At 40.5% G+C, this 27,819-nt stretch overlaps 1 protein-coding gene across 3 annotated transcripts in view; it reads right to left on the bottom strand.

The window, feature by feature from the left end:
- CLIP4 (CAP-Gly domain containing linker protein family member 4) overlaps nucleotides 1-21,554 on the bottom strand; it is a 33,371-nt gene extending 11,817 nt beyond the window's left edge. The window contains exons 1-11 of one of the 3 annotated variants that reach the window (XM_040058961.2): nucleotides 21,469-21,554; nucleotides 20,020-20,056; nucleotides 17,559-17,832; nucleotides 17,067-17,213; nucleotides 14,046-14,185; nucleotides 13,118-13,211; nucleotides 12,091-12,252; nucleotides 8,807-8,925; nucleotides 6,302-6,538; nucleotides 2,922-3,057; nucleotides 2,073-2,213 (exon numbers count right to left, since the gene is read on the bottom strand). In XM_040058961.2, coding sequence (XP_039914895.1) covers nucleotides 2,073-2,213; nucleotides 2,922-3,057; nucleotides 6,302-6,538; nucleotides 8,807-8,925; nucleotides 12,091-12,252; nucleotides 13,118-13,211; nucleotides 14,046-14,185; nucleotides 17,067-17,199 — 1,162 coding nt within the window. In that variant the 5' untranslated portion in view covers nucleotides 17,200-17,213; nucleotides 17,559-17,832; nucleotides 20,020-20,056; nucleotides 21,469-21,554. The remainder of the gene's footprint in view (nucleotides 1-2,072; nucleotides 2,214-2,921; nucleotides 3,058-6,301; nucleotides 6,539-8,806; nucleotides 8,926-12,090; nucleotides 12,253-13,117; nucleotides 13,212-14,045; nucleotides 14,186-17,066; nucleotides 17,214-17,558; nucleotides 17,833-20,019; nucleotides 20,057-21,468) is intronic. The other 2 variants (XM_040058962.2, XM_040058963.2) reach the window with 2 other exon arrangements.
- Between the last annotated feature and the right edge of the window lie 6,265 nt (nucleotides 21,555-27,819).

The raw sequence follows: 27,819 nt of genomic DNA, 5'->3' as shown, positions 1-27,819 counted from the left end.
CCTAAGTTATAATTTGCAAACAGTCATTTTGCATTTCCGACAGTTTCCTTCCCTAACTCAATGAAGAACAAGCTTATCTGTGATACAGCCTCTCCCTGTCATGAAAGAAAAATCACATCTTTTTTATTTAACTACATCTCTCAGCTTAATTCAGCCACAGGCACTGAACTAGTTTGTGAGTGTAGTGTATTTCACAAATTTTTATTGCTTAGCCATTAAGGCATCAGATCAGAAAACTAGTGGTTTGTGACTGATAACAAATTCCTTAATTTTGTCTCAGCAATACTTTTCCTAGGAACTTGAAAAAGATCTTTTCTCATCAATCTGACAGATTATTCAAATCCAGTAGAACCAAATAAAATTTCAAAATCCCTATACAATATCATATTTTACTTTGCAGCTTTTAACCTTAGCTACAAAAAGCATATTGATTTTTCTTGAATCATTGCAAACCAATGTATTGCAGGGAGGCAGTTTAAAGGAAAGAAAAGTGACCTGGTGATGCACATCAACACTGCAAACCCAAGTTGTGCCTCTGCAGCTTTGTCCTTGCCCTACTCCAGCCAGCCAATCAGCCAGGCATGTTAATGCCAATGGAATTCTGTGCAAGGACTCCCTGCACACAGCAGCTTCCAGACTCTCACATTCAGTGGATGTAAGCTCTCCTGGGTAGATGATGCTTAACTCAGCCTGATTTCTACCTTAATGCAAGCTATCAAATGTTTACATTTTACAAAGAGACAACTGCACCTTTAGGACAGAAAAGATGATTATGACTAAACTGTCTGGAATGAAGCTGTCTGTGACAAAGGAATAGTCCCTCCCATTATAGTTTAATGAGTTACAAACAGTTCACAGCAAAGTGAATCAAACACTGGAAAATACTTGACAGAAGTCAGCTTGGATCTGCTCTTGAGCAATACTAACAAACAGCATATCCCAAGAGGCTTTTTATGCAAGATGCCCATTTATAAATAGCTTGAATCTTGTGCTAATTGTAAATACAGACACCTAAAGCTTACTCCCCTCTCAATCTATGCAGAGAAAAGTTATGTAAGTCATCCAAAAAGCTGACAAAATGCACCTTTTCCTGGCACCAGCCTGCTGCATTGTTTCTGTGCCCTGCATATTACAGGTAAAGCATACAGCGTTTTAGGGTGTTTGGGTAAATTCAATGAGAATGTGTGTTATCTTCCATCCCTTAAGCTCTGCTGCCTTAGCGTGAATCACCTAAACAGGGCTCAAAAGGCAGAAGCAATGCTAATGAAGTATTTACTGACATGATTCCATAGACAGCCAAACACAGGGGGCCGGATTATGCGTGGCCAGCACTGCACACAGCAGGGAAGAGCCTGTTCGCCAAACAACTTGGAACCAGAACAGTCAGAAAACATGGATTATTCACTCCACAGGGAGGGAACTTACATAGAAGGATTAAGTAATTTGAGCAAATTACTAAGAAACTAAACCAGAGCCGGAGACTGAGCCCATAACTCCAACCAGTAGACTGAAGCCTTATTACAAGGACAACCTTTCTCTTCTAATCTGGCACTGGTTTTACTCAGATAATTTAATTAGCAGATAATACACAGTGAGTTAAATAGTTCCTTTATTATGTTGCCAGAAAATAAATCTCTTCAATTTCTAGGCATAAAGGTATATAGATTATTTATCAGATTTTCAATCCTTTCAAATTCTCCAGGAATATCTTAGTAAATGGATCCTCATTAAGCTGAGACACTTAACTGGTATCACAGCCAATTAGAAATTACTTTAATGGCTCAAGAATAAATGTTGTGGTGAGGGGTTTTCTTTACAGAGTACATAAAGAGTAGAAACTGTCACAGTACATCAGATCACTGTAATCACTCCACAGCTACACACAACATCCTTCCAGTACCACTCCACAGGCCAGTGAACTTCCAACCACGACAACATGAAATTAATAAATACGTTATCACCTCATCCCAGGTTATGAATTCATTCCAAACAAGAATGTTAATACCAAGATTTACTAATTCTTGAAGATTAGTGTCTCTCCATCCTGCATCAACATGCAAGAAAATACTCACCAGAATTCACTTTGGAAGTTATGTGTGTCACATCTACTTTCTTGGATTTGACCAAAGGTGAAGACCGCGCAGAAGAGCTTCGTACGGAGGTCTTTTTGTGATCAGAAGCCTTGCTTATTTTGGAAAGGGGTGCAAAGATACCTGCAGAGAAAATTGCACGTGCCAACAAAGAACCATGGATAATGGTCCAGTAATAAAACTCTGCAGCTACTCTCTCTCATGTCAATTCATTCTGGGGTTTTTTTAGCCACCATCCTAACCTGCTCTTCTGACAAAGCGCTTGCAGGGTAGGAAGGACAAGCTCAAGTGAACAGTGGAACCAAAATCCTTATCAAGCAACTTGAACTGAGTAAGTTGGAAACACTCAGTAAGTCTATCAATTAGAATCTCCTTTTTGTCCTAGCAGTAACATTCTGTCTCCACTGCTACAAAACCCAACACCTTTTTATGTTCTGTGTGGCCATGGCACCTCAATTAAAATACCTCAAGCTCAAAGTTAGAAAACAACTACAAACATGAATGTCTTATCATGGAAGACAAAGCAGGTAAAGAAATGTGGCTATTGTTACAGTACAAACAAGTAGTTTCAACAGTATATATGAAAAACCAGTAAATCTCACAGTTTCAAGAAAATAACTAGAAATTTTGACTAGTTGGTTGTTTCAGTCATTTTGCAAATAGTTGCAGCCAAAACTTTAGGACCAGCTAAACAACCAATAAATCAAACAAAGCACTACAAAGAAAAGTAACACAATCCTGTTTTTATCCTCCCAAATAGTTCCTATCTCCCAGTACTCTTTAAAATGTGGGGGTTTAAAAACTGAAGACAGAAGAAAATAAAGGCTATACCGCGTTTTGGTGCACACTTGAAGTACTGGACTTTTCCAACACTTCCATTGTTCTTTCCTTCTGGTTCATCCAGCTCTACACCAGCCCACTGGCCACTGGCAAATTCAGTTGTGCCACAAAATCTTAAGGTACCAACCTAAGAGGAAAAGCATGAACACAGGATGGGTTTGTTAAACAAGTACTGTTCATGAGAAAACAGTATCAGTTATGAAAGGGACAGCAAGTCATCTCCAAGCTTTTCATCACAAAAAACGCAAACATCATTTCCCTCACTTATTCACATTCCTACCTTTCAACACCACTCAATACACTTCCCAAAAGGTCTTGGTCCTTCTGTGTATATTTTGCATTAAACAGAAGCCATGGTTATGGACACGTCACAACAGACAAGAACTGGACAGTACGAACCACTGTAAACTCAGCCCTAGGTCAGCAAGGTTCAGGAGCACATGCCCAATGAGAGGTTTTACTTTTGCTGTCTATGCAACAGAATTGAAATAATTCCAGAATCAGAGCTAGGTATCTTCCTGAACTGGAGGTTCCATAGAAATACTTGATTAGATAACTGTGTGTGTGTATAAATACATACATACAAGTGTATATATGTTTTTATATATATATAGCAAAGGTTCAAGGGTAAACTTCAGAGCGTAATTAATTTTTTCTTTGGAAAAGATTTTTTCCTTTGGATAAGTCTTCTATTCCCTCCTTATGATTAAACAAAATTTTAAAAGCCAGCAAATGTTTTAAGCATTTGCTGTTGCTTCAATATATACTATAAATTGTGAACAGATAAGCACATGAATATCAAGACAGACCAGTCTTGCTGGTGGACCTCATTCTCTGCAAGTATACATTATAAGCTCACACACTTCAACCAAACAGGGGAGGAATAACTACAAGAGATGCATTTAACATTGATTTAAATTCCTTTTTATAATTGATTTTTAAATTAGTTTTAGTAATAAAAAACTTTGATCTTTCAATTCCTCAGTTTTCCTCATCTCACGTGACCTTAATATTAGTCCATTTTACACTATGACTCCTCTGTTTAATCCAACCCTCAGAGAGTAAATAGATAAAAACATTTTTTACTATAAAACCTTCCAGCCACTCTTTCCTAATGTCTGTAAAGAAATAAGCATGACCCAGAACCTTTTCTCTTATGCTGAAGATCTCCTTTAAACTTGATTGTTATGGGCAGGTATGTCACATTACTCTAGACTGAGACCTTCTAGCTACCGACACAAAGATCAAAATTCAGCCAGGGGATCTTCATCCAAGCAGCTCCACAGATTGCTACAATTCCTCTGCTTCCTATCCAGGCTCCAGCCAAGGACATTTACTGAGCAGAAAGAACAGATCAGCCAGTATCTTAAACCAGAGGTGGGGATGGCAAAACTGTGGCCCCAGTTTTCCCCTAGGACCTGTACAAGCAGCAGATCTCTCTGGCATGAGACAAAGCAAGGAGCGGTTTTCTCCTGGCTGCTGGTCTCCCTGCACTCCCATTTCATCAGATGTGATCCAAATGGCCACTCAGGAGCAGAGCAGGAGCTGGTGGAGCTGTAGGGCCCAAGTCACGTACACATAACACCTGCTTACATGGCTTCCTACCCTGTAAGAGAACTGGAATGACAGCAGTAGGAGTCAAGAGAGGAATCCATTCTCCCTCTGGCATCTACTGTGCTTGGCTCTCAAGCTTCATTAAAGCTGACATATTAGGAGACTGCAGAAGCAGCGAAGACAATAGGAACCTGTAAATATAGCTCAAAAAAATGCTGCTGTTCCAAGTGCCCTCATACCAGCTTCCGTATTCCAGAATGAGAACTGATCCAGCAGAAGGTTAAAAACAGGACACCATTTTCATCAACCTGTTTTCACTTTTGCTCCACCCTGTAGGAATTTGGGAGTATCGAGGGGGAGGGAAGGCAGGGCTGAGAACAACTTCTCCATTCAGGGAAATAGAGAAAAGGGGTGGGAGGCAACGTGGGAGTACAACACAACAGCTCCTCGAACACAAAGGAAGGAAGGGAGGAAAGCTGCCGTGGAAACGCAAGTTCAAAAAGCACAATCACATTCCTACTTCCCACCTGCTCTAGAGCAGATTTTGGCTCCCTTAAAAAAAAAAACAAGCTCGCTGCAAAGCCCTCCTGGCCTTTGGCAGCACAAAATCAGCTTCCAACAACTTCTTAAGAAACACTGCAACAGCATAATCAATTAGAAGAATAAAAGTAACCAAACCCAGGCAGCTCTATCCATGCACAGCGAGCACATTACAGCACAAACCATTCTGTGGGCCTTTGTTAGAGCAAAGATACACAAGAGCACCAATTTCATCTCTTTCTTGCTCTAAAGCCTACATTAACTTACATTATCTTCCCTTGCTGTGATTTCTCATAAAGAAACTTCTGTCTTCAAAGAGCAAGTACATACTTTCTGTACATACTTCAGTTAAAATGCCTTCTGCATAGCTAGTGATTCCTTCACTTTCCCTGACCCAATTTCAAGAGTACACCTAATTAAAATACACAATGGAAGCTGCTTGGCACTCTTGCTGGAGATCACTTTAAAATATTTCAGTTGTGACAGTTACAAATCTGAAGTTATATTAGGAAAGCTATTAAAGCAAAAACTATTCAAACATCAAATTTTGCTCACAAATGCTTTCAATATTTACCAGGAAAAAAGTACTTCTTTTAAAGAGTTCTAGCACTTAGATCCCCTGCTATCAAAGCAAATAAAAAGTCTGAATACTGAATGTAATATTAATGTTACAGTTTTCAAATATATTTTTAGAAAGGTGGCTATCATGGTAGCTTCTAAAAGGCTATTTACATTTGAGCTGGACCTCCATTAGCTACATCCTTATACTTCCACAGAACCATGTAACAACCCTGTTGGCACAGCACTGCTTCAAAGATTTTAGCTGCATTGCACCAGTGAAATTGGGTTACTGTAGGCTAAGCAGAACTGAAGGGTTTTTTCCCTGCCTTCTGGAAACTATCGAGAGTACTTCACGAATGCACACCCCTAACAAAGCTGGGCAACTCACAAAGTAATTTGTGAATTTTACCATTACTTTGATGTGACACCAAAAATGTTAATAAAAGCTGAGCCATGCTGATATATTATAGGAGACTGTTAAAAATAATTTAAAGACACAAAATGCAGTCTATGCCTGTCAAAACTGCTTTTCATAATAATGACTTTACCACACAACTCTTCAGCTTATTACTTTCCATAACCAGTTCCTTGCTGCCATCCAGAGATCACACCTTCCAGAAAGCATTTCAGACCCTCAAATTGAGGTGTGTCTCCAAAGTGGTAAATAAATGGACTTTCCAGGAATTATGAGAGTACTACCAGGTTGGTGGCCATACCTTCTGTCCTGCAATAACAACACGATCTCCCAGCTTCAGGCCAAGTGATAAAAGCATGGCCCTGCCTGTGACATGGTCGTAGCTTGGGATCATGGCTTTGGAGATGTCACACGAGAGAGGCACTGCATCCAGCAGGATCTGCTTGATTTCCTTTGCACTGGCTGCTGCGTCTGCCATTTCCAGTGGCATATCTACTGGATCAGGAACCACATCTGCTGGAATCTGCCCTTTGTCATTCTGTAGAAACATAACGTAACACAGGATTTAATGTTGGTACAAGATAAATCTGCTCAGGTGAAACCACAGCATTTTACGAAGTGTTTAATCCTCTTTATTAGATATTTTTCCTAGAATATAATAATATATGAAATATATATATGGAGATGAGAAATATATTATATAATAATATACAAAAAAAATTCACATTTTCAAATAAGGATTCCAAAACATCCTTGGATAGATCAGCTAGCATGCACAGTATCTCATTTTTGAAACTGACAAGTAATCAATGTTTTCAAATTTAAGAACATTATTACTACTCAGAACATCTGAAACAAAACACTCATGTATATCTGTGCACCTGAACACAAAGTCAGGAAAGCAACACAGACCTCTGGTCTGTAATGCCAATACCAAAATTCCAACCCTTCCCGAAGAATCTATCTTTACCCAGCATATATCTTGCTCCTTGGTGAGGCTTATTCCAAATGTAAGAGGGAATTTAATTATTGTATGTTGCATGTATAGAATATGGAAATGTTAAAATGAATGAATCTGTTCAGGTTTATCTAGGCAGACTATCCTACAAGAGATGGATTAAGAACAGAGTCCTTTCCAAACACATCCCATTCCCAGAGAGCTGTGACTGTGACTCCCTGCGTGTCCTGCATCACAGGACAAGTTGTTGGAGTACCAGCTCCCCTGGAGTTAACCTCAGCTCCAGGCCAGGTGTCCAGAGAGCAGGAACTGTCAGGCTGCTTCAGGGACAGTTCCACCTACACTCTTCAGCAAAGCCATTGGTATGGGGCTTCAGCTGTCTGCCCATTTTCACAGTTGCGGAAAAATAATCACCTCACTCTTCCAAATTTTTCTCAGCTGAGCCTCTGGACTCAGACATTACCAGAAGGAATGAGGAAGAGTGAGACTGTATTTGTTTTGGTCCCTTCAAAACAGACTAGAAGTTCAGTGTTTCCTGAGCCTCCTCTCAATCCACCTCAAAGCTAGGAACATATAATCCTTACTCAGAATTTACACTGCTGTTCCCATATAATCAAACTCTACGCACTATCTCTAGTCAAAACTTTATTGTAGGTTTGAGCAATTCAACACCCACCATTCCTTTAAAATCTCCAATCACTCTGTAAGTAAAATTCACACCACCTTAAAAACAGGATATAGCTGGGTTGAGTGGAGAATTTGAGTTTGCAGTCGCAACATTAGAGATTATTTTGGTCACATCAGTTCCACAGTTCAGCCCACCAGATGCCCTGCAAACCTCTGTGCCAACACAAAGCAGGGGCAGAGCAGTGGCAAGAAAGCAAAGTGGAAGCTCAGAGGAAGCCCAGGATTTCCCTTCTCAAGGGCACAGCCACCTCTGGAAGCTCAGAATGCTTGTGCAACTACAAAGCAGCGTTCCCTGTGACACAGAGTCCTAAACATACAGCTGCCAGAGAACTTGAGACACATTCATGCACACCAAATAAATAGACAAAGAAGAAACCCACTATTTTTTAAGAGATCTAGACTGAATATCACAAACTGGACAATAATGTTACAGACGATTTCACACCAACAGTGCTACATAAAGTAATAATTTTGAGTACCCTTAAAACAACTATGATTTCTGATTTAAAATAACCCCCTTCATTTAAAAATGGAGAACTGAGATACTGGTTTTGCTAAAATAAGAGAACCCTCCAAGCCCTTCTCCCCAAAAAAACAAACAGCAAAAAACCCCCACACAAAACAACAAATACCCAAATCAAACAGAAAACTCTGTCAAAACCCAAGACTGCGGCTAGACACATACAGCAACACTTTGCACTATAACCTATGCCTATTATTAGGTTACTAAGCAGAGCAGGTGATGTTTATGCATTCTCAGTTATTCATGCCAACACCAGGCTCACATCTAAGCACAACACTGCATTTCGGGAGGGCAAAACTTGCAGTCCTCCATTTCTGAAAAGTTCCCCCACTGCCATGGGGACTCAGTTGTTGCAAGACACCTGTGAGTATTAATAAATAAAAGCTCAAACAACAAACAGAAAAACATCATGTAAGTTATTTAAACTAATGAACTAGACCATGACACAAAAATATAAACTTCAATACACAAGTAGGACAAAGCATACAAAACCATCCACTATGAGTTACAAGTATCTTTTTCTGAGGCACTCTCACTCCATGTAGCACACTTTTAGCTAATCAAAATCCTGGACAGATTGTTCAGTTTTTCCAGCTACCTTTTTCCCCTTCTGGTGAATCTACAACCTAACTCCTTACCCTAAAGGCAGGATTTGCTCCATGTTCCAGTAAACACTTGACAGCTCCTGTGCATAGGTTAAATGCAGCAATATGCAAAGCTGTTCCAAAATCAAAATCACTACACGTGGCATCCACATCTGCAATTAAACATCACATGTGAGGTATGCAAGTCTGTTACACGAACATCTTCCCCTACAGATTCCTTGTGAGGACATTCATTTTAACAGTTTATGTTAGCATTTACACAGACACACCATTATTTATGTACAAAATGCATATGAGAAGTAATTCTACATAGAATATCAACCTTATTTGCATCTGTTTATTCATACCACGAACCAACCTAGAAGATGAGCATGTACTTTCACTCATTTTTTAATACTGATGGCTTAACTGCAAAATTGCTGCTACTCCGGATGCCAAATCTACTGTGCCAAGATTAGCAAGTGAGTAACTTCAGGTTTGCAAGTAAATTAATGCTTTAATGTTTCAGAAACATATTTTATTGCTTCTAGGTGTCAAACATTAAAATGAGATGCATCTTCAACAGTTGTTTTCCTTTGTGAGCAGACAGTAGGGCAAGGGAAAACTGATTATACATCTGCTTTACACTAATTTAATTACTAATGGCCACGAATGAAGTAAAGAGATGGTGATTGCTATAATTTCTTTGTTCTCAAAGAATTGCACTCTGAAGAGTCTCACACTGGTAGTTTGGAAAATGGAGCACTGCATTTGACTGCAAGTGACTTAGCACAATATATATTTCAATCAGTTGTTCCCAATATATCTTTGAATCTGCTATGAAGTTATTATTGTTCTAGAAGATTTGAGTTCAAATGTCTGTTTAGTCTGAGGCTCCTCTCTTAAATTACACAAGAGAGATGTCATTTTTAGTCAATTAGGTAAAGGACTTAATTAAAAATGCCAGAGGATTTAATACACAAACCAAAGACCACAAGTATTAGCAATCATGTTCCAATTTGAAATACCAGTGAGGAACATAAAACTTTCCACCTCAGGGCTGAAGAGTCTGCTTGTATTTTCCAGTAGCAGTCTCCATCCCAAAAAGCACTAGCCTTTCTCACAATGCCATAAACAAAATATATCCCAACTGCATCAACATCCTTATACAGTTACACTAAATGAACAAATACAACATCAACGTATACAGAAGATACTCAGTTATATATGTCTGTATAGACATGCTAAGTTCATACATACTAATTAAATTGACCCAATTTTATAAAGATCAAAGGTAACAAATTTGCAATCAGAATTTAACAGTTTTGCAATTGCACTGATTGAACACAAACATGAAAAAAGACTGCATTCACATGCCTCGGTCATAATCACAACTATGTATGCAGATGGGCCCTTTATATACCAAAGGTCAGAAGACATTACCAGTTTAAAACCAGCTAGAAACTGAGGAGCTGTATACAGCCATTAATACTTCCAAGGAATACAGCCAAACAGTTTCTGCACACATAGGAACCAACTTGTAGAAATACCGGTCAGCAGCATCAGCTGCTGAGTCAGCAACAGTTGCATGTATTCCTATTTTGAAAAACAATTGATGTGTGGTTTTGTTTTTTGAGTTAAGACTGTGTGGCTTCCTCAGACTCGCAAACTTCATGCTTAGATTTTCTGAACAGTTCTCTTACAGCTTTGATCTAAGTGGGAATAGTAGAGGTGACAAACAAAGACAAATATCCAACGTTATCCTGGTAACTACCCCCAAACTATCTAGAGGAAAATAATATACAATTTTTGTATTTAAAATGTCTAAAAAAATCCAGGAACAAACTAGCTCTCTCCTATAACAACTGAGGAGTACATCCGTATGAAGAATTTAACTACAGGGTGTCATAAAGAGGGTAGTTTAGCAGTAAATCAGAAGGAAACACCTGTGCTTCACAATGGATGTCTCAGAGTCAGCATACCACTGGCTTGAAAAGTTATTTATATATTAATAACCATTTTTTTCCCGTTCAGTATGGATCCATCCAAGCATGTTTGTCTTCTACGTATGTTCTTCCTTCTCTGCAAACTGCCTGATGAAGTATGGAGCTAAAATTATTCTATTAATTCAGACCATCCATTGTTTCCATGTCACAGGGCAAATAATTTTATATATTTCCTCCGATAAAAAACATCTGCTGCTTATCCAAGAATTGCCAACTGCTGAGACATTTAACCAGCGTGGTTTCCTTGGAAATCTAAGCAAAATCCCATCCCTTCTGCAGGAACTGCACAGGAGGAGACCACCAAATGTAAATAAGGTCTGAAAGGAGACTTAAACTGCTGTTGCTAATTAGGGAGACCAGGCTATTGAAATGCGATGTGGACTTAACTACTGTGCAGTCTCATTTTGTCTTTTGTTACCAACCCACACTTGTCACCTCCTAAGCGAGTCACAGCAGCAACCGCATTGATTAACAATTACCTCCACTGAGATTCAAGATGCGGTAAGCAAACCTTGGGTACTCCAAAAGCCTACCAGCTTTTCAAATTGTTAAGACGGAGTCCCTAAATAAAAAATCCTTTTGCAAACTGGCACAATCAGAAGGATATTCAGTAGAACAAATTCACATTTGTACAATTTTAGTGATAAAGTTGCTTACTGGTTTTGCTGTCCTGACCAAATTAGAAACAAACATTTCTGGTTCAGAACCATTTCTGTATTTCCATCGGCATTAGTATAAATAGGGCTCCAATTACCAATCCTTCACAGTATCATTCCAAAAGGTGTTATCTATTTATGCCAAACACAAAAGCCAAATTGTTCCTTAAACAGGACCTTCTACATAGCTGAGAAATGGGAAAAACCAACATGTCAAAATTGCCTCAGTCACAGGTTTGCCACATGCAATTGCCACATGCAAATCCCCACTACTCCTTCTAACTTTCATTTCAAACTCCTTCTCCCTGCATTTCAAACATACTTCTCAATCTTTAAGCAACCTTAAAACACACAAGATTTACTAGAATAGTTATATCTTTGGTTTTCTCCAAACATTCTCTTAGTTCACAGTAACTTAAGATTAACCTGTTTGCTTTCCAGTCTGTTTGAAACATCTACTGTCTTGTAAAAACTCAAGTTTAAAAACCAGCAATGGAAAGAGTACAGTAAACCACTAAAAAATAGGTTAGGAGAACAATGAACCAACGAGGCTGAATACAAGAAGAAGAAATTATTTATGTATAATGGATAAATGAACGCCACAGAGACCTCTATATATAAGCTTACAATCTACAAAATAGGGACAACTACATGAAGCAAAGGTCACAATGCCTACCTTTTGGCTTTGCATTTTTCAAAATCACACTGATCAGTTCTGGAACATCAAAGTAGGCAGCATAATGCAAGGCATTCATATTGGTCCAGCGGCTGCGTAAGCTGCTGTCAGCACCCAAATCAATAAGCTGTGTTGCAAATTTTACAGCAGTTTCAACATCACCTGCAGGGTAATTTTTGCAAAGTACGCATTAGTGATTTATTTATTTGACCTGAAAAAACACACGTTTGCCTGTAACACACAATGTATATTAAGCCCTTTAAGCTCACAGCAGAACTATTAGTATACCTTTCTTTTTAGGATTAGGATACTGAAATCTTCGCCCTTTATCACAAAGGGCTGAAATCTCTAGTGTATAATATCCCGATCTGTTTTCTCTAATGTACATACTGTCTCAGCCATCAAACCCTCAGGTGTTTTAGCATCTGATAGAAGAAAAAATAATTGCAAATCACAATGCTGAAGTTTATTTTAAAAGATCTACCAACACCAGGGAAGACAACCTATGCCAGACTTCTCTCAAACTCAGAGAAGTGGGCTCGGGTCAACAAAAAAGTAACAACATAGAAAAGTTGATAAGGGTGTTCAAACAGAGTTAAATGTGCTCTCATTTCCAGTATTTATGGCCATAATAATGCAAACTAAGTTTATTGTTCTCTTCTGACATGAACAAGGTGAAAGAAACAAAACAAGAACAGCCAGTTGCCTAAATGTTCTGCTGTAAGAAAGCTACAGCAAACTTTTAAGCTTGCACCTCAGTCTGAAACTGCCTTTGCCACATGAAGTATCTGTTTAAGCTGGTACTACTACTCTGTGTAATACCTATACCACTAATTCGGGCACTCCCCATGGCTACAGCTGCAGTTCTGCACCTTCCTTGCTCATGGCCACTAGGAGAGAGAAAAACCAAGCAATAAATAAAATAAAAAAAATCTACTGCATGGAAGAATTCTGTAAGAGACAATGGGATAAGCTTATGGGAGTCAATTAGGCTTTTACATCTATAATGACTTTTTTTTTTACTCACCGATGCCATGAGCCCCTGATTTGCAAGTGTAATGCAGGAGGGTCATGTCAGTCAGTCCATCTCTGTCATTCACATTGCAACCCCTTTTAATGATCTGACAGGCAAGTGGAAAACAAGCACATTTTAGCTCTGGTGTATCTCTGACATCACTACTATTTCCTAAGTTATTTCAGATATATTGACTCCTGGATTCATTACAAGGGCTAGTAACAAAGAAGCCTGCCAGAAAAGACTCTAACTGCAAAACTGAGCAACATACAGTAATGTAATAAATAGCATCATAATTAACCTTCATTATTTACAGATTTTAAAAATTCTTTGTATTGTTCCTTCTAACATATACTTCACATGCTAGAAAGTTAAGCAGTTAACCGCATGGGAAAATTCTTTATGAAGCTCTCCCCTTTGATCTGTCAACAATTACCCACCCCATTCCCACACACCCCCAGAAGGAAGCTCCCAGTTATAATGTAGTAGGGTTAATCTTCACTACATTTCCCCACATGTCCAGAAAAAGCTGTCATCCAGAAGAAAAATAAAAAAGTAGAATGGAAGAACTAGAAATACATTCTGTGCCTAGGAAAGATTGCCCTTAAGGTCAGGCTTCAACAGTAACTGCATATATCGGAGTTTGGCATTATTGCTAAGTAGGAAACTGAAACACCAAGGGGAAGGGTCTCAACACAATTGCCGTGAGAGAAATATTGTTTATACTGTCTATGCAAATATACTGAATTTTATCCATCATCTTTCTTTTTCCAAATAAAACCGGACAACACATGGAATACAAGGTATGATCAGTCACTACTTGTTAAAAGGCAGAAACTATCTGAATTTATGATTAATTCTGCTTCTGAAGGAACTGGTTTTATTCACTGTCAACACATTTAGCATTGAGACCACTCGAGGATCTTCACCTGTATCTCACCTCATTCCCAATAATATCAATGTTCTGCTGGACCTGTGGAACCCATTGCCTTAAGATAGCAAACAGTTCAGAAACTGATGTTTTGGGGTCGAAGAGTATTTCTTGGCATGCTGCATCATTGGGATCGAAGAATGAAAACTCTGTTAAAAAAGAAAAGAGTCCTAAATAAAATCTTGACATTTAACATGTATGTAGTTTTTCAAACTCAGAGGCAAAAAACAGCAGAGAGTCACTTCAGTACTCATTACACTGGGAAAATCAGAATGCTGAATTAGTTCAGAAAATTTTCTCTAACATCTGCTGTATTTTTCCTTTAGTACTTACATCTTGCTTATACTTCTGACAAAGCTTTGAATCAGTAACCAATACAATTGTACTGCAAGAGTGATTTTAAGTTTAGGCAAGGAGTAACAGAGATGTACAGTGATTCAGCTAGTAAGAGTTTACTGTTGTTCAAGCCAGGCAAAACTACAGGTTCCAAGTTGCTCCCAAGCACAGACAAACCTGTTGATCTCTCAGGGATTAAATGCATAGATGACTTCTCCATATGCTACAAAACATGTCTTTTCCTCCTTCTTCTTCCATCACAATTTACATAGAACATACTAAAATATAAACACACACTCTAATCAAGAATGCATTCTGTGACCTTTGCTATTTTCAGTATTTCATGAATGCATCAATCCCAGCTGGTGGCAGCTGCAGGAAACAAACACCTTCAAAAATTAAGGCACCAAACAAAGAAAACAAAACAAAACAAAACAAAACCACACTTTTAAAGGTTTTTAAGCTTCATGTTCTTTCAGACAATCCAGACTATAAGTGCATAAAACACCTTATTATGAAAGTATACGTCATGTTACTCACAGGCATGTGTGTATGTCTGTATACATACTTTATTTTACATCTGTGCAATTTCTTCCAACTCTGGAAAATTATATGAAAGAATCTGGATAGCAGTGGATATGAGGAGAGGGAATGGAAGCAGAGTCTACTGCCATCAGAAATGAATCATGGCAAACACTGAACTTTTATCCCCGCTGCAACTATCGGGGAGCTGCCTTTTAAACAGGTTTTGGATAGATGTACAACTCAGCTCACATCCAGATTCACGGCTCTCAGACAGGACAGACAGGTTAAGCAACAAACACCATCAGCCATCTGGGTGTGTGACATGGCAAAACCACCCCGGGGTGAATCACCCTGCCTTTCCCCAAAAACAGCATACCTGACTTCTAGATTGGATTAACAGATAAAAGCATGCAGAGAGTTTGCTTCCTGGCTATTTAGAGTTCTTCAAACTGCATTGTCTCGATTCAACAAGAATGGAAAAGGAGGACAACTCCACTGATATTTAACATGAATTTTTATTTGCACCTAGCATATTAAAAACAACCCAAACCCTTTATCTCCCAGCACTACACGAAGTGTGTTTCTTCCCTACATCCCATTCATCACCACATATCTACTGATTTATCCAACGATTTTTACCTTCCACATAAACCACAGGTGATGTACAGCTGAAAGCTATGCAGTAAACAGACAACTAGGCAACAAGATTAATGATCTCTCACAATATTCACAGTTCTTTACCAAGAAAACTTCTAGCCACAAACCTGATCCAAATTATCTATCAGAAATCAACTCTTGCAACCAGCAGGTAGGGTAAAAATCTGAGACTGTATCAAGTATTAATAGCAACCACCTGAAGTGCTCAACAGGTGATCAGCTGTAGTCTTTGCAAACCAAAGCAATGCTACAGAAAATCTGTTAATGCAATTAATCCCATGAAAGGCAATGGTACCGAGATACTTTAAAATATTACTTTCTCCCCCTCTATCTTTCCCAAGTACTGATCACAGTGCTCAAATGCATTAAGGAAAAATTAATGCACTGAACATAAAGACCGAGACTCTCTCTCTGCCGTGGTTTAACTTCCTTTACCCAGATTCACCAATGTTATTGTTACACAGGTGACAGCAATCTCTTATAAAAGGGTTTTTTTTTTTAATTTAATGGATAGGCAGAGACCAGGTAGAAGTCTCACCGTAGCAGTGAGATCATAGAGTTATTAGAAGATACTACAATAAAACAACATTTAAAGAAGACAAATGCAAACTTTGTCCAAGGGATGAGAACGCAGAATAGAATAAATCATGGCAGTACTTAAGATTAGACTAGGAGAGACCAGTGATGAGAACAGGGCTAAACCATGTAAGGACACACATTCACATACTGAGATGTATCATATGGAACACTTACATTCCCAGCCTGAGCTAACTTATGAAATGGGTCTCAAGAATGCTGTGTCTGTCAAAGACAGAACATTACATGTATTTATTTTTCCTGAATACAGCTGATTGTTCAAATCAACGCATGGGAAAGCCAGAGGTGGAAGGAGTAATTTTTAAGGTATATAGATGCTATTAACATCTCTGCAACATTCAAGGGTATTGTAATTGTAGCTCCTTACCTAATCAGTGAAGCTCCTTATCCTACGGTGATATTTTAGCATATTAAGTTAGTTAGACATGCTATTATAATTTATACATGTGAAGACACTTATTAAACATTAATCTGAACGCTGATCACTAATACTTGGTATAATTTTCTACCACTCACTTTACAGTCCTTACCACCACAAATATGTACATTCCAACAGAATTATCCCCTTCTAGTACACTATTTACATACTGAAAGCATAAGAAAAAGCGTAACTCTAGAGGTTTTAAATGTGATGTCCCTTACTTCAATTTTAGATTTCAACACAACATCCGATTCTATGCTGAAACGTGAAAACTACAAACACGTGACCACACAGAACTGTGACAAACAAAAGAAAATATTTAACTTATAGTGTATGCAATAAGAAAAACAGAAAAACATGGGTCTTCATCTTTCATTTCAATTAACAGAGAATCCATTTAATAAGAAGAAAGCTTTTCCTGGAAAGAAATAATTAACAGTTGACAGCTTTTCTTAAAATTTATCGCAAATTCATTTTCTGTTTAAAGTACATACCACAGTCTGAAGGCATTGGTGCAGCAGAAACAGAAAAAGTAACAGATGTTTCAGAGTTTGGGAATAAGAATCGTTCTCTTTCAATGAGGGAATCTCCTTCGAAGGAAGGTTCTGGGAGATCCTCTATGGTCATCTTCTAGAAAGCCGCTTTAGGATGAAAAAAAATCAATAAATAACCTCATTGGAAATACTTTGGATTGGTTCTATCACAGTAAGATACAACATGCAATGAGACTAAAATCTTAAATTTGCAGACAAACTATTACTGCCATTACATTCTTACAAACCAATAAATTAATAGAATTTGCAGAGTATGGTGTCAAGGTTAGCCGACTTTACGTTTGACTTCCACCAGTAAATTTAGAAAACATCATACTTCTCCCCAATTTCCCACTTGAGCAGTTAAAAAAAAAAAACTTAATGCTCTAAAAACACACAATGAGGATAAATGGATTAGTATGTTTCACAGCTTTAATATGAAGCACCAAGTACCTGCCCTCATACTCTGCATGCACATCCCTCCCTCCACGAGCAAGAACACACTGCCAGCAACTGCTGCCTCCTCTTCTTAAATTCCCAGTTCTTTCATCTTCCCACACACAGCTACAGACAATTCATCACTGAGTGATTCACTCCTGGACTCACGATTCCATATCAGCTCCTCTCCCAGCTCTTCTCCTGGATGTTTTAAAATAGCACACTTACCACCGTGCCGTAACCTTCACCCCGTGCTGTTCCCAGTCAACTTCCCAGGCCTTACAGCAATCTAAGAGACAGAATCAAGACTAAATGGTTGCAGAGTCATAGTGACAAAATCTAAAAACCAGCCCGAGTTACATCCTACTCATGGTTCACAGGTTATGATCAGAGAAAAGCTGGGTATCACTTTTAAGACATTTTATCAGGCAAATTCATTACCAAATAACAAAAAAATCATTATTCTTAATAGACACAGACATGACTGCACCATCAGAGGCTACATCTCACAGTTGAAGATATTGAAATTCTTCATCTTGAATGATCATTATTAAACACTTGGGGTAAAAGCAACATTTCTACTATACAACCTACATTTTTGTTCTGGAGATTGCTATACAGTGCTTTTTTCTCAGGAATTTGTTTAGATAGCCTGCTTGACAAAAAGAAGATGTGGAGCTTCAAGGAATATTTGGTTTTATTACATCTAATTTATACCTAAGTAAATACAAAAAACTACAAGAAGACTTATTTTGGTTTTTGTATCTAACACACAACAAGCTATACGAGTAGATTTAGTCTGGTATTTCCCCAAATAAATCCGTCACACTAGCTGGGACCTCACAATCTACATGCTAATATAAAAGGCATTTTAGCAGTGGATTACAGATGCTAATCTTGAAGTAATAAATTAAAGTCTCCTTTTCTTGCCCATCATACACAGTTCACCTTGTGCTCAAGATGGAAATAAAGGTCCACGTGAAAAATGCTCATTTTTCTCCCAACTCATTTATTTCTTTAGTCTTAATACAGCTGTACAAATTCATGTTCTGGCATGAAGATCAAGGAGGAGGCCACTGGAAGGACAGGACTATTTTTTCCCACAGCATTATCAAATTGCACTGGCTTACGTGTTCTTTTATCCAACAAGGCCAAAAATATCTCTAATTACTTAAATTAATATTTTCTTATGGTCAGGGAAAGTTAAGAGTTTACATTTCAATGGCTTAATAGTCATCATAAAGATGTCAGCAACAGCTTTCTTGTGTGAGGGACAATGAAGTCCCTTAAACTGCAAATATTTAATTAAAGTTCTTTTGAAGGGCAACAGTGAAATAAATCTGCTACGATCTGATATTTCTTCAGAGGCTATGGCAAAACAAAACAAAGCTTTGTAAGACACATGAATCCACAAGTTTCTCACAGGCAGCACCTCAGAGCTCTCACGAAATGCACAAAGGACCAATTAATATGCATGAGTATAGAAGACATATTAGCTGAGCCTCTTAAGCTGGAAAAAGACACAAAAGAAATTAAAAGCTTTTTGCACACCCTACACTGAGGGAACAAAAGAAACACAGTGAAAAGCAGCCAGACCTGATCGAGCAGATGGTAACAGGAAAAGGTGAGACTGTGAAGTAGGACAACGCAAATTGTTGGAACTTGAAATCAACAGACACATTTCAAAATTAATGCAAGAATAAACATTTATGGCACACAGGAAAGCAGACCAAACAGAACACAACCCATGCAAGCAGCCAGGGCATTTTCCATTCTGCAGGGCCAGAGACAACACCATCAGCTGTATTCTGCCAAAGCAAAGCAGGCAGGGAAACAACCCATGCTGTCAGGTAGGTGGCACAAAGACCCAAGGGCTAGGCTACAATGCAGGTGCTGACCCAACTCCATAAAGAATGAATTTCCATGTCCACAGGAGTGCCAGCACCTCCAATGGAAGTGTGCACACCCTCACACTGCGGGGTTTTCACCTGGCTCTGGAAATGTAGCACATGTCACGACACAGCACTGAACCACGCAATGTCAAGACAACACGTTCTGCACCCACATCCACCTCTGGAGGCTGCCAGCTCAGGTGTAAGAGCTTCCCAGCTAGCTAACCCCCACCCCACACCGCTGGAAAGGAAAAGGGAAAGGAAAAGGCTGAAAACTATTCCAAAGAAAGTGAAAAGGCATCCCCACACCATCCTCATAATGACTTGTTGTAAGCAAAAACAAAACTGCCTGAGGTATTAACAGCATCCAAGACATGCTTTCCACTAAGATTCAGCTGGAAAGTCCTGGTGCAATGAAATGGGAGGCCTTCCAAAAGAGCAGTGACTTTCCTGTATTAGTAAAAGAGTTTAGAGCAGAAAATATGAGAGAAATTACATGAAAGAAAAGTCAGATTTTTTCTGTTCACAGCACTGTCAAACTACCACTGAGCACAGTTTAGCACAGCAGAGAGTATCATACTTACTATTTGCCAGCCATATGTTCTTCTGACTGAATTATATCTGAAAATGAAAAATCAGAAATATGGGGGAAAAAAACCTTCAAAGAGTCATCAGATGCACATGCCCTTTCCTTGATAAAACTGAACAGCAACTGCAGGCATCCTTATATCCACACATTACACAGGAATGCATGGTAGCTCTACATACATATTAAAAAAGTTCCATAATAGAGGATCCAACCTTTTCATGCACTCTAGTTTGTCATTTGTGTTAAAGCACAAACCTTTCTTGCAAGTGCTGTAAGAACTTGCCAACACTAAAGCATTTTAAGCGACAACATACAGCTGTGCTGGGCTTTGATAGCTGAACCATCAAACAAATGTGATGCTATTTTTGATAACAACTATGTGTAATAGACTCATCACGTACTCAGACGTGCTCACGAAAAATTAGGTTCAGAGGACAAGTTTCTTGCACATACACCACCTGCCTACTTCAGAACATTTACAGCACGAATGGTAGACATGTTACATGTGTGTAGGTAAACTCAAGACTTGGGTGGTGTTCAGGGCTCTCTCGCAACATGGCAACGTTGTCACGCAATCACAGATTCACTGAATTGTCAGGGCTAGAAGGGACCTCAGGAGAGCATCCATTCCAACCCTTCTGCCAAGGCAGGGTCACCTGGAGCAGGTGCCACAGGAGCGTGTTCAGGTGGGGTCTGAATGTCACCAGGGAGAGAGACTCCACAACCTCGCTGGGCAGCTGTGCCAGTGCTCTGCCACCCTCAATGTAAAATTCTTCCTCACGCTGAGGTGGAACTTCTTGTGTTTTAGCTTACAGCCAGTGCTCCTTGTCCTGTCACTGGGCACCACTGAGAAAAGTTTGGCACGTTCCCCTTGGCACCTGCCTTCGAGATATTTATATGCATTAATGAGATTCCGTCTCTCTTCTCCGGACTACACAGGCCCAGCTCCCACAGTCTCTCCATAAGAAAGATGCTCCAGACCCGCACCTCTGTGGCCTCCACTGGCCAGGCGCTCTGAGAAGCTGGAAGCTCCAGGGAGCTCAGGTCCCGCACTCTGCAGGCTGTCTCTGCTCGCTCAGAGCTCCCCCAGACACCTCCCCAGCACACGGGCAAGCCCCGCTCCCGCGGGGCGGTACCAGAGCGGACCCCCCGGAGCCGGGGGGCTCCCGGCCGCCGCGGGGACACGCGGTGACACCGCCCCGGGCCGCGCCCGCCCCCCGGCCCGTGCGCCGCAGCCGGACGGGGGGGACCAGGCCGGCCGCGGCCCGCCCGCTGCGGCGGCCCCTGCGCCGCCACCCCGCCCCCCACCACGCGCCGAGGGAGGGTGGGAAGCGCCGGGAGAGCGCCGGGAGAGCGCCGGGAGAGCGCCGGGAGAGCGCCGGGAGAGCGCCGGGAGAGCGCCGGGAGAGCGCCGGGAGAGCGCCAGCCCCGGCCCCAGCCCTACCTGCTCTCGGCCGGGCGCAGCGCGCGCCGCTCGGGCCTCCCGCGCCCCTCCGCAGCCCAGGGAACTGAGCGAGGCCCGGGCCCCGCCCATCGCGGGCGCGCCACGCCCCTTCCTACCGCTCCGGCCAATGGGCGGCCAGCGCCGCCCGCCGCGCCCCGCCCCGCCCCGCCCGCAGACCACGCCCCGCGCGGGGGCCGGGCGGGAGCGGGAATGCGCGGCGGGAAGCGGCTCGCGCCTCGTGCCCCTGCGGGATGCGGGGATGCGGGGAAACCGGGCGGCGAGGGGAGGGAGGGGCGCAAGCTGGAGGCCGCGCGGCACCCCGGGCACGTTTCAGCACTCGGCTCAGGAGTCGGGACTCCCCGGTTGTCTCAATAGCTAGGTGGAGGATCGAAAGGAGCAGCTTCCGAGAGGGATTTTCAAAGGGTACTGGTCCCATGCTGTAAAATCTAACGAAGATCTACATCCAAAGTTTGGCACTCTCCGGGAAATGCCTGCGGTGGTAAACCCAGCTTCGTACTTGAGCCCGGGCTGCATGAAGGGAATTTGACTTGGATAAAACCTCAGCCTAGTCCTGCTGTATTTTTATGCTCTGCGTGGGTCAATATGAAATGAACATAACTGATGTTTACAATCATGTTTTTGGTGTTTTTCCAGTGATGATATTAAAAGGGGCGGGGGCGGGACAAATAACAGCAATGGCAAATGGAAATTTCCTCAAGTGAAGTTCTCGGAAGGTCAAGAGTTGCAAATTCTCTCAGCTCCCAAAGACTCCAAAACGGAAAGAAGGAGAGCATTGAATTGCGGTTGTGAGAGTAAACCAGATGGCTACAAAAAAAGCTAGGAAATGATTCCACTTCTTAGAATGTTCCGTACCTTGGAAAAGGCAAAGAAAAAATGTGTTCCAGGAAAATGCAAGCCTGCTACTTTCACCTCAAGGCTACTTAGGTTCAAATTTTTTCTAAAGACAAGCATGTAAGCAAGATCAAATGTGAGCTTTGTATTGGCAGTCAATGTTTGCCTTTTTTGAAGTGCTCAGGGCAAAGGAAATGTTTTATTGCTGATGGTGAATAACAGGCATTAGTGAAGAGCCTTGAATGGGAATTATTACCAGTTCTGGAGAAGACTAGAATTTAGGAGAACTTCAACAGAAGTAAAACACAAGCACAGAGGGAAGCAGTGTTAGTAGTGTTAAATGCAAAGTACTGAGCTGAGGAAGGTTGCCGATGACATCCTGGGATATTATCCATGGAACTAATCTTTATTTCATATTTTCCTTTAATGTTTTTTTGGTGGGGAAAAAAACCCCAGCAAACTGATAAGATAAAAAAGCAAAAAGGAAAGAATTTTTGGTGGAAAGGAATGAACTGATATGAGACTGAGGTATGGGATCACTGTATGGAAGTGACTGAGGGAGGAGCATCATTACCATCATTACCAATATGAAGCAATGGCACAAAAATCAAACACTTATCTTAGGGTGTGTAACTGGAGAGTTGTGGCAGGCCAGTGAAGTGTTCATGTCAGCAGGTCTGGCCATCTCCTTGAGGAATCACATATCAGTCTGAGAGCCCTTCTTCAGTGAGCAGCAGCTAATCCAGCGTGTCTAGAGAGGGTTTGTCAGCACAGCCAAGGAAAAGAACGGTCTATTTTAAGAGGTTACCAGGGCACAGCTTGTTTGATGCAGCAGAACGAAAGTTGAGACAGAGGATATAGTTGCCATCTGCCATAAAACACAGAAAATGGGGTGTGAATTCAAAAGCGGTATTGAATATGAGGACAAAACTGTGTGTGATTATTTTTTATGCTAGAAGATGAAAGCAAGGACCTAACAAAGCATCTCAGGTTCTAGAACATCTTTCTGATCAGGCCAGCGATGGCAGAACCGCAAACATCTTAGTTCAAAGTGAGTCCTGAGTGCTGCAGCTGCAGAGGAGAGTGGATGTCATCGCCTGACAAAACCCCTGCCTGTCTGGACTTCCACCTCTGGGCCCTGCCATGGAAATTTTAAAAGAATATATATTTAAACCACTTTCTGTACCTTAGCACATTGTCTTTTTCAGACACTCCTACAAGCCAGGATGTGAATGGAAATAAAAAGCCTGTTCTGCCTATCCTGTCTGACTCATTTGGTGCTGCCATGGGCAGCAAGGCTGCTGGACACCTGGACAGATCAAAACAATGAGCTAAGCTGCACCAGCTCTGACCACCTCAGGAGGAAGACGGCAAACAATGCTTGTGAGCAACAGGCCTGTTTCAACTGAAATAATATTGCATTTCTTGTTTCTTTTTTTGGGCAGAAATAGAGCATTACTAACCAGTTCATCTCCACATAATTACGTATCAGAGGAAAGCAATCATTAAAATGGCTTAGGAAGGCATTGCAGCTTCAAGTAGAGCCACTCTAGAGCAAATCTTAGGGCAGCAGGGAGGTTCTGACTGAGAATGTGCACACACACTGTGGTTAGAGACACTCTCTGAGACAAAACCAGGAGGAATCCTGTGTTTACCTCAGCTTTCAGAGAAAGCCTGAGATGCTTTAGGTAAGGGAACCCATTGGGAACTGGAAAAGGTATATGGCTAAATAGCTGCACTCTTTTCTGTAGCATCTCGGGATATTTTTCAGGAATACAAATTCCTGGACCTCACTTCTAGATCCAAAATCAATACTACCACCTTCCATTAGAAAGTGCTTGCTGGCAGGTAAATTGCCAGTCCCTCACCTGAAAGGAACTTGCTTTCCTTGAAATTGTTCCACAACCACAAACCTGCTTTCACTCATGCAAACTAATATAACTGTTGCCAAGGCCAGTGGAACTCTCTCCTTTTAATTTTCTAGATTTGCATAACTGGAAATCTGTGCTTAAAACTTCAAGCTGTTTCACAGGGTTCTTTGTCCTAACTCTTGGCAGTCACCATCTTACCCACTGAAGCCAGCAGTGAATGTATTGGTTGGGGCAGATAGCAAGCCCCTAAAATACCGATGGAATGCCTAGCAAAGAGAAACTGTGACTGACTGACCAGAACACACTTTCCAAAAAAACAGAAAAATGTAGATATATCTCACAAAACTACTGCTGACACTAGTCACACAATTTTCCTCGACCCATTTGGGTCACCTGAGTGTACCAGCAGCCCTGTGCAGGCAAACCCCCCAAAATTACTCTCTTTAGTATTCTACTAATATTTCTTCCTTCATTAATTCCTTTATAAAGTATTTTTGCAGGAGAGGGAAAGCAGTTTCCTAGCTCTTCTCAACTTTTTTTTTTTTTTTACTTGTCCTTCTGCTGTTTTAAAAATCCAGATGATTTTGCAAAACAGGTTTTTGAAAGCATTGGGGTCACATTTATTGCCTCATGCAATCAGACTGAACCATTTTACTTAGAAGTTAGAATTAAAAAAAAAAAAAAAAAAAGACAGCAAATTCTGAGAAGTTTATCACTGGCTCAGAATCAAGATGAATTTTGTCTTTCACTTGCATCGTCAGCACTAGTAAAGGCTCTCTATAGATTCATTTGTTCTGTTCAATCCTTTGCAGCTACATTTCCTTCAAACCATGATACTCCTTTACCACTGTCAACATGTTTCCACAGGGGAAACAAAATGAAGCTTCATATGTATTTCTGCTGATGATTACAGTAAGGAGAGAACCTACTCTATATCCCTGTCTTAGATTATGTAACCTAAAAATGTGTATTCTATTTCATCTGTTGAAAGCTGTTTTTTGGGAGATGTGTTATCCTCCTTACTCCAGGGGGGAAGGAGGAGGATGCCTTCTGATAATGGCCGAGCCATTAAACCAGGTGGGGCAGTGTTTCTTATCTCTTTCACCACCCCTCCATCCTCCAGGGGGACATCTTCTGATAATGGGCCATTAGGGCCCACCAATGACATGACACATTCCATCATCCCATTGTGAGATGCTCCACACAGTGGGGGAGGAGCCAGCTGTTCCTAGCTAGACAAAAACTGGGACTGAAGGACACAAGGGATCCTGTTTTTCCACTGGATCCGTGGAGGAAGACTGGACCTATCTCATCACCACTGGACTTTCTACAGGACCATCTCTACTCCACAGAACCACATCTGTTACTCCAGGAGGACTTATTTGGAGTGCTTTCCATCCCTGATCACCAGGATGCCAGGTCATATCCCTGACTCTGTCACGTTTTTTTCCAGGATTTTTGTTTGCTTGCTTGTCTTTTTGTACTACTACATTTGTATTTTTCTTTTTTTTTTTTTTTTTTTTTTTTTTTTTTTTAAATATTCCTAGTAAAGAACTGTTACTCCTATTCCCATATCTTTGCCTGAAAGCCCTCAATTGCAAAATTATAATAATTTGGAGGGAAGGGGGTTTACATTCTCCATTCCAAGGGAGGCTCTAGTTTTCCCTGGCAGACACCCGTCTTTCAAAACCAAGACAATCCCAAACTAGTGTGAGCTCTCTCTGCAGGAGAAGCTGAAATAAAGAGACTATTTCTTATTTACTTAGTGCTGTCTGGGCCAACAATATGAACAGCTCCCTGGTTATGTTCAATTTGCACACACAAAAGAAGAAAAAGGGAATTGCTTTGAGTGAAATAGCTCTTTAAAATTGTTGTTATCACTCAACTTCTCCATAATTCCTTAGTGAGCTCTTTTCCACAAATTCAAACCTTAGATTTTTAAGGCTTGGCATAATCATTTTTGTGCATTACCTATTTTATCCTCTCTTTTATTGTATGATCATGAAATAAAGTATTTTCCTTATATTTTTTCATGAAGTAAAGCACTGGGATTTTCTGAAGCACCTCAGAAGTACAAAGGAATATTTACCTACTTGGTAACAAGACTATTGGCAGGAAAAATGCAGCTGTGTGTTTGGAAACAGGCGCATCAAAGATCTCACAGAAGCTAATAAATCTGGTGTAACATTAAATAGACATATTTCACATACATGCAGACAGCAATGAAAGCTAGGATAAAACAGATTCCTTGTTAAAACACATTTTCTATGAGCCTGGATCTTGATGTAGTAAAAAATAAATAATAAAATGTGAATTGGTTTACTATTAATATTTAAAATAATAAATGACTGCATAATTCATAATCATAATCCAGAATTTTGCATTTTTAACCATACATTTATTTCCTGTAATATGTTAATGCATGGTGTGAAAATAAGTAGAACAAAAAGTTCAGACAAAAGTGACATGACTGATCAAAGGCAAAGGGAAGAAAAAGAACTTCCCAAATACGACCACCAACTCACCAAGAGTTAATTGTCAAAATTCCCAGTGTGAACAATGGAGTTAGTGGAGTTGCTTTTTGAAAAAAAGACACCAGAGGCTTCATAGCACAAATATTAAGCAGCTACATAGTACATAGAGATGGCTCTCAAGTCATACTGTAAGCAGAAGAGAGGCATCAAAGCTATTTGCCTGTTCTGCATTTTCCTAGACTAACTGTGGAAGGCTACAGCTACCTGACCATTAGCATCACCAGGATGAAGCAGCTGCCTAAATATGCTCTACTGCTCCACTTTGAACACATTAGATACATGCCTGAAAGGGAATGCAGAAAGTGTTGGGATGGTTCTGTAGAAAACACATTGTGGTGAGACACAGAAGCAGCTGGACCCTGAGCTAAAGGACTAGCCAGAATCAGAGCCAGGAGGTTATTTCCTGATGCTTCCCAGAAAAGCCAGGTGTGAAATTACTATGTCATCATGTATATTAAGTGCATTGTATGTGTTCCTGAAAAATTACTTTGGAGAAAGCACATATAGATTTAAAACTCTTCCTGGGAATGACTGTAGTGCCTTCTTCCCTGTAAAACAAGGTAATTTTGCTGCCTCTGCAGAAAAGATAAAAAGATTTGAACAATACAGCTACAGAGAATAACAACTTCCCATGCAGACTGCAGTCCAGCCCTGAGGAACCAATCATGTAAGCTGTTACTTAAAGTCTGACAGTATTTTATAGGCTTGGCAGCATGTAAAAATTTTTGGGAATTGGGCAAGATACACATGACCACGCTGGTGGAAATTGCCAGAGAGAAGCTCTAGACTTCTAGTAAATATTTGAGTTGGGCCACTGTTGTCTGTAACACTGAGGAAGGGCCATCTTCAGTATAAAAGCTTTGTCTGGAAATTAGAAAACAAATCCATTTATACCACTCTGAGTAATGAAGAGGGAAGTTGGGTGTGGTTGCTGTTATGACCCTCATCCATGTGCCGCCCTTCACAAATAAATACTTGGAAAAGACAGGTATCATCTGCCTCATCTAATTCCTACCTTGGCTTCGCTAATTTCTCTTTCAGAGTAGTATTATACCATCCTGACCTTAGAAGTGATTCAAACAACAGGGTTTTAT

Source organism: Hirundo rustica, chromosome 3 (genome assembly GCF_015227805.2).
Source record: "Hirundo rustica isolate bHirRus1 chromosome 3, bHirRus1.pri.v3, whole genome shotgun sequence".
NCBI lineage: Eukaryota > Metazoa > Chordata > Aves > Passeriformes > Hirundinidae > Hirundo > Hirundo rustica.
The sequence above is the reverse complement of the archived record's forward strand: the minus strand, read 5'-3'. Positions and strand labels throughout refer to the sequence as shown.